The 6,161-nt window shown below is 42.7% G+C and overlaps 1 protein-coding gene across 1 annotated transcript in view; it reads right to left on the bottom strand.

Moving 5' to 3' along the window:
* LOC103731972 (G1/S-specific cyclin-E2-like) overlaps positions 1-6,161 on the bottom strand; it is a 12,089-nt gene continuing 5,928 nt past the window's right edge. The window contains 2 exon segments of the mRNA XM_029562232.1: positions 1-311; positions 582-744. Coding sequence (XP_029418092.1) covers positions 1-311; positions 582-744 — 474 coding nt within the window.

Below are 6,161 nucleotides of genomic sequence, written 5' to 3'. Positions count from 1 at the left end.
TCAATGTCTGATATAATCAGACAAGGTTCCTTTCTTTCTATATGCTTTCAGAACTGCCTGACAGGTAACATTTGCATTTTTATAAGCCAAACGCTTCACAAGCCGTGTATTAGCCTTACAGCTGACGAAAAGCCTAGACACAAAGTCCTGATATAACTCATTAGGACCCTGTTTGATCTTAGCCAGGTCCTCAGTCTGCTGTCCAGTATTGGGCAGCTCATTCCAGGCCTTTTTTGCTGCAACATTAGCTTGAGCATAAACGGCATTAGGGAAACTTAGCTGCTGCGCCGTCTCCTTATATTGGCCTTCACCTGCAAGCATATCAAAAGTAACAGGAATATGTAGATGTCTATTTAGGTCAGCTGTAGCCAGACAGAATTTGCTAAAATGTGACCTCCATATAAAATATTCTTCCATTGACAGACAATCTCTGGCCAGTGATTTCCAATCATTAGGAGGCAACTCTTCAGTAGGCAGGGAATCTAACACAGCCCGAGTAAAAGGAGCTGTAGGGCCTTGCTGCATACTAGCACATTTAAAGGTTTGTAATGACTTGAACTGAAATAGAGTATCTCCATTACCCTGACTGTCATTAGGCTCCATAATTGACATGAAGCCTGAAACATCCTCTCCAGCAGCAGTTGCCTGCTGCACAATCTTTTGTAATGGAGACATTGAAGATGATGTACAAGACACAGAAGGATTGTATACCACAGGCATAGCAACAGAGTTGCCTTGCATCATCTGAGAAGGCACACAGACCTAAGTGTGAGTAGACGTAGGCTGTATCTGGGTGTTCTTTTCAGGCTGTATTTGTATTATGGAGGGAGACAACTTAGCTTGTAACTGTGAGGCTGAAGCCTCAGTAGAGGACTCAGAGGTCTCCTCAGGGTGGTCTCACAAGGTATCAGACAACCCCCGAGACCTCTCTAGTTTATTGCCTGCAGAAGACTGAGCAGGACAAGTTAATACCCCATGCTCAGCAAGTTTTTCCTTTTCTGGCCCGGACATCAAGCAATCTCGAACGAGAGACCAGAGTGTGAAAGTCTCCTCTGGGACCTGTAACGGCCCTTGCTTAATATAGTACACCTGTAACTCTGCACCCACTTTATGCCATACATCCAGTGTCAAGGGACCCTGTTCAGGAAACCAAGGATAGACTTCCTCAAGCAAGTCCACAAAATCATTCATTCCTTGTGAACTGAATATCACACCTTGTTCCTGAAGTATATGCTTGAGCCATCCCATAGTCCTGGGAAAAAAGAAAGAAGCAGAAATATCCTATAAGGCAAAAGTGAATTAAAAATCGTTAGCAAAGGTGGAAGGCAAAAGTTTTCTTGCTCGTCCTCCAAAGTCTGAAGACAGAGAGTCCTGTTGAGTGAAAGAAGTACACATGTACCAAGCAGGGGTGGTCCAAAGTAACATACAACAAACAAAAAGAAAGGAGAGAGAGGACACACCTCAGGTCTAGATACATACAAGAGTAACACAAACATAGGTTGTCAAGGTAACAGAAAACACATCCATGGAACAATAAGGTGACAACAGGTAACCATGGAGACACAAACAAACTTAACAGTTGAAGTAAAACGAACAAGTCAAAAATTTATGACTGATATCAGTAGCCTAATTGTAATTTTTAAAGTGCGCACAATATTTATTGACGTCTTTTGCAAAATCATGGAACCTGGAAAAGAGTAAAATAGATTCAAGAGCTCATCACAAGTGATTCCTGCCACAAATCACCCGTTCATTACTACCTGTAGCTCCTGCCACGAGCTACCTGTAGAGCTCCTAGACTCATCACAAGCGGCTTCTGCCACAAACCACCTGTTCAGAGGACTCCTCACAAGCAACTTCTGCCACAAATTACTTGTTTAGAGTGCTCAGGATGCCACCTCACATACCTGAGCCACTGACCTGTGCTGTCGGGAAAAGAAAGACAAAGGAAGGTTCCAAAAATGCCATTATTCACACAGAGCCGTGCCAGGCTCAAACTGAGGGAAATTTGTTAAATGGTACCATCAAACCAAATTGAAACAAAACATGTTGGGAATGGCACTCAACGCAGATCTGCAAAAGGCACAGTGTCGACATCACGTGGGCATGCCAATTTTACGTCCCAAAGCATTGCTGTGGACGGCCCTGGTCAGCGTCCAGAACAGCCCTCAAACTGTTCCCTATTAGATTAATCTGCAGCAGAATTTGAATTCCCCGTCTGCTTCTGCAAGACACTGCATGATCAATCTAGGTTTAGGTCACCCATTAAGGGACCCAAGGAGACTGACCCCTGAGGTGGAAGCCTTTTTAGCCAAAGAAAATCCTGCATGCCAAGGCACTAAAACATGCAAGCTGCTCTCAGTTCCTTTCACAGAGTCAAGAGGGTCAGTCTGAACCTGGAAAATTCTTGAGAACAGAAGTTTGTGAGAACTAGCATGAGTCTGAACAAAAAGGACCAGTTTCTGCCCAGAGTCAGCTTCTCACATTTCCATCCTATTCAACATAAGTTTGAAATGACAAGCAAGAGACATCAGGCAGAAAACATCTTTAACAGGACAGTCCATTTTTAATATCTAGGTCTAATTTTCTGCACCAGAATTTAAAGTTAGCCATCTGTGTCTGCTTTCTCCCTGAACTCTGAATGCCGGGAACCAGGTAAGGAGGAGGAAACTTTGAATAAAAAACTCTGCAAACTTGCTCTAAGACTTTACACCTCACCTCCTCATGAATTTCATAAAGATTAATCGTCTTTCTAGATGTATGAAAAAACTGGCTTGGAAACAAGCTCCTTGGACACTATTCAGCAAACACTCTAACAAATGTCCAAGTAGCCCAGAAGTCAAGTGAAACTTCTTCTCCTGTCTGAGATGCCATTTTTACTTTTTTCCTGACTCTGTCCCCTACTCTAAAATCTAAAAATCTCATACCAAGAGCCCATAAACCAAACCCTGAAACTTGAAACCTATAACTATGAAAAATATACTGAAGGAAAGAAGGGAAAAGGACATACTTACCTAACAAAAGCATACTTACCTAAAAAACAATTTTTCCTCCAAAAATCTTTCTTGAGCAGCCTGGTGCTGGGGGTCTTCGAGCCCCACATTGGGCGCCAATTGTCGAACGCCCCCCCCCAAGCCCACCAGGCTTGGGTCTTCAACAAGAAGGACACTCAGGCAAAAGTCTGAAGTTATGCGAGGAATTTATTAAAGGGAAGGCAGGTACAGGTTGGAGAGAGATCTCCAGAAGGAACTCTACTGTGGGGTCCCACAGGTCCTTTTTATCTGACTTGGAGTTGGGGTTACCTAGGTGATTTTTACTAATAGAAACAAAAAAGTTACTTGGCTACAGCACGTAGCCACATCTTCCAGAAGATCTAATTTATTATACAGGTACAGCCTGTCAGCTCTGGCCGCTGAAGCAGAGAGCTCAGAAGCTCTTAAAGTGGCACTCTTCTAATTTCCAATGCTTATGTCAAGCATGGCTCCTGACACTCCATGTCCAACTTCAGGGGTTTTGCTTCCAAAGGGCTTAGATGGCCCAGCCTTTCCAGTTTTGCTGCCTGCAACATGCATCTCTCTCTTGGGCTGGTACCACTCCCTGAATGCAGGTTTTCTTGGCAGATGCCTCATAACTCTGTCATCAATAACATCTTCTTGAGGTCTCTATTGCCAACCAAGCTTCACTTTCACAGCTTCACATAATGACCTATCAGGGCCTTCTTTATGCAGGGGTACCCTAGCCTCAGCTGCTCTCTGAAACTGCAGTGAAAAACAGATGACCATTCACTCTTCCATTTTTCATATGGAAAAATGGCCTCTAAAGCCAGCACCAGGTAAACAACATTGCCAAGTTTGGCTACAAGTTTGAGATGGACCGCAGCCTGCTTTCAGAAGCTTTTCTCTTCAGTGGCCCTGGCAGCATTTTCCTTTCACAAGTTGGAGGCTTAGCTAGATGTGGTCTTGCCCTGGAGGCACTCTCTCCATTGTTTAAGTGAAAATCTCTAGGTCTCTCCTTAATCACTTTAATCTCCTTATCAAAGGGATCCTCTCCAGGACATGGCCTGGACTCCAACATTTATCTTCCTAGTGCTCTTTTTCAAACTGTCTTTCTGCCCCATTTACTCCTTTTCACAGTAGATCTGCATAATATTTACCATTAATAGCCATGCCACCTTTTCTATGGTAGGCTGTCTTGAAATTTCTTCTGCCAGGAAAATTAGTCCATTGCTTTTCAACTTAGCCTCAGGCAAGCTTTTTTGGCCATGGGCAGACTCCAGCCATACTCTTTGCCAAAATATCCCACTTGCTGCTTAAGTCCTTATTTCCCTCTGGAACTACATTGTTCTGAGCACTACTTTCTTCCAGGCACCAACTAGAATGGCCTGTTAAGCTCTCCTTACAGCAATCAACTGATTTTCTAACCCAAACTTCCAAAGTCTTCCACATTCTTCCAAAACCCCACATGGTCAGGTTCTTCATAGCCAACACCCCACTCCTGGTACCAATTATTGTATTAGTTACTTTTCTGTTGCTATTATAGAAGCACTGACCAAAGCAACTTATAGAAGGAAGAGTTTATTTGGGTTTATTGTTCCAAAGAGGCACGAGTCCATCATGGCAGGGGGGTATGGCAGCAGAGGTGACTGGAGGAGGAGCAGAAGCTAAACTCTCACATCTTCAGGCAGGCACAGGAAGCAAGAGAGAGACTCCAGATCCAACAAGGCTTAAGAACTCTCTAAGCCTGCTGCCATTGACTTGCTTCCTCCAGGATAGCCACACCTTCTAAGACCTCCCAAAACAGCACCACCAACCGGGGACAAAAATGTCCACATATTTGGAGCCTATGGGGCACATTCTCATTCAAATCATCATACCTTCTAAGAATGTACAGTAGATTGAAATTCTAGCAGTTTGGAATATAAAGAATTTTTTTTAATTTTATAAATATAATAAATTCATGTGAAATTATTTTTTTAATATTTTACTATTTTTATGTTATGTGTATGAGTGTATTGCCTGCATGTATGTGAGTGTATCCGTGTTGTGCAATGCTGTGGAGATCAGAAGAGGGCTTCAGGTTCCCTGGAACTAAAGTTAAAGATGGTTCGTAGCCTCCATGTGGGTACTCGGAATCAAACCTGGGTCCTCTGCAAGAGCAGTCAGTGCTCTTAACTGCTGAGCTATCTCTCCAGCCCATGAAATTCTTATTAGAATGAAATCCTGTTAATGCAAATTAGTGAATGATGCTCAAATTTTCCCTTGAATGAAATGTTCTACAAGCTGTAATGTACTGTACTAAACAGTCCTTGGCTTTTAAAGAAGGTCCATGTGGGGCTTGGTCATGCAGGACTGTAATCATTGCTACTACAGATGCTGAAGGAGAAATATTGACAGTTTGAGGCCTGCTTGAACAACTTAGTGTAGCCGTATCTTAGTGTGAAAGGCAGAAGAGTGCTTAAAATGTCTCCTGGTCTTATTTAGATCATTGGTCTTGCATGCAAGAGGTCTGCCACTCAATACCACATACCACCAACATCAGAAAAGCAGGATTCCTCTGTGTGGTGAAGATTATTGGTATTGGCAGGAGGAAGCATTTTGTTGATTGTGAGAATTTATTGTTTATGTGGATATTCTAATGCTCACTTGTGATATACTTGACTTGCTCATAAAGCAGTTGTGGTTCCCACTGATCACATTCACCCTGTCTTGCCAACAGTGATGTGCAAGTGTATGGATTTCATCACTTTAGAAGATAATCTCTTTAGAAAGATGCCAATTGGGGCTGGAGAGATGGCTCAGCAGTTAAGAACACTGGTTGTTCTTGGAGAAAACCTGGTTTCAAATCCCAGCACCCACATGGCAGCTAACAATTGTCTGTAACTCCAGTTCCAGGGGATCCGACAGCCTCTTCTGTCCTCTGTGGGCATTGCATGACACAGGTGCACTTACCTACAAGCAGGCAATACATGCACACACATAAAATAAAAATATTAAAATATTTTTTTAAAAAGATGCCAATCGAAAACACAAAAATAGTTTCCTTTTCTTGTGAAAGGAACTCTTGAAATGAAACTTCTCTAACTCTTGCCACACAATTAACTATGGGGATACTTATATCGGTGCACAACTAGGCAATAAAAGTTCCCAGCTATAAAAATAATT

The sequence above is a fragment of the Nannospalax galili genome, unplaced genomic scaffold (assembly GCF_000622305.1).
Source record: "Nannospalax galili isolate Female #2095 unplaced genomic scaffold, S.galili_v1.0 scaffold715, whole genome shotgun sequence".
Taxonomy (NCBI): domain Eukaryota; kingdom Metazoa; phylum Chordata; class Mammalia; order Rodentia; family Spalacidae; genus Nannospalax; species Nannospalax galili.
The sequence above is the reverse complement of the archived record's forward strand: the minus strand, read 5'-3'. Positions and strand labels throughout refer to the sequence as shown.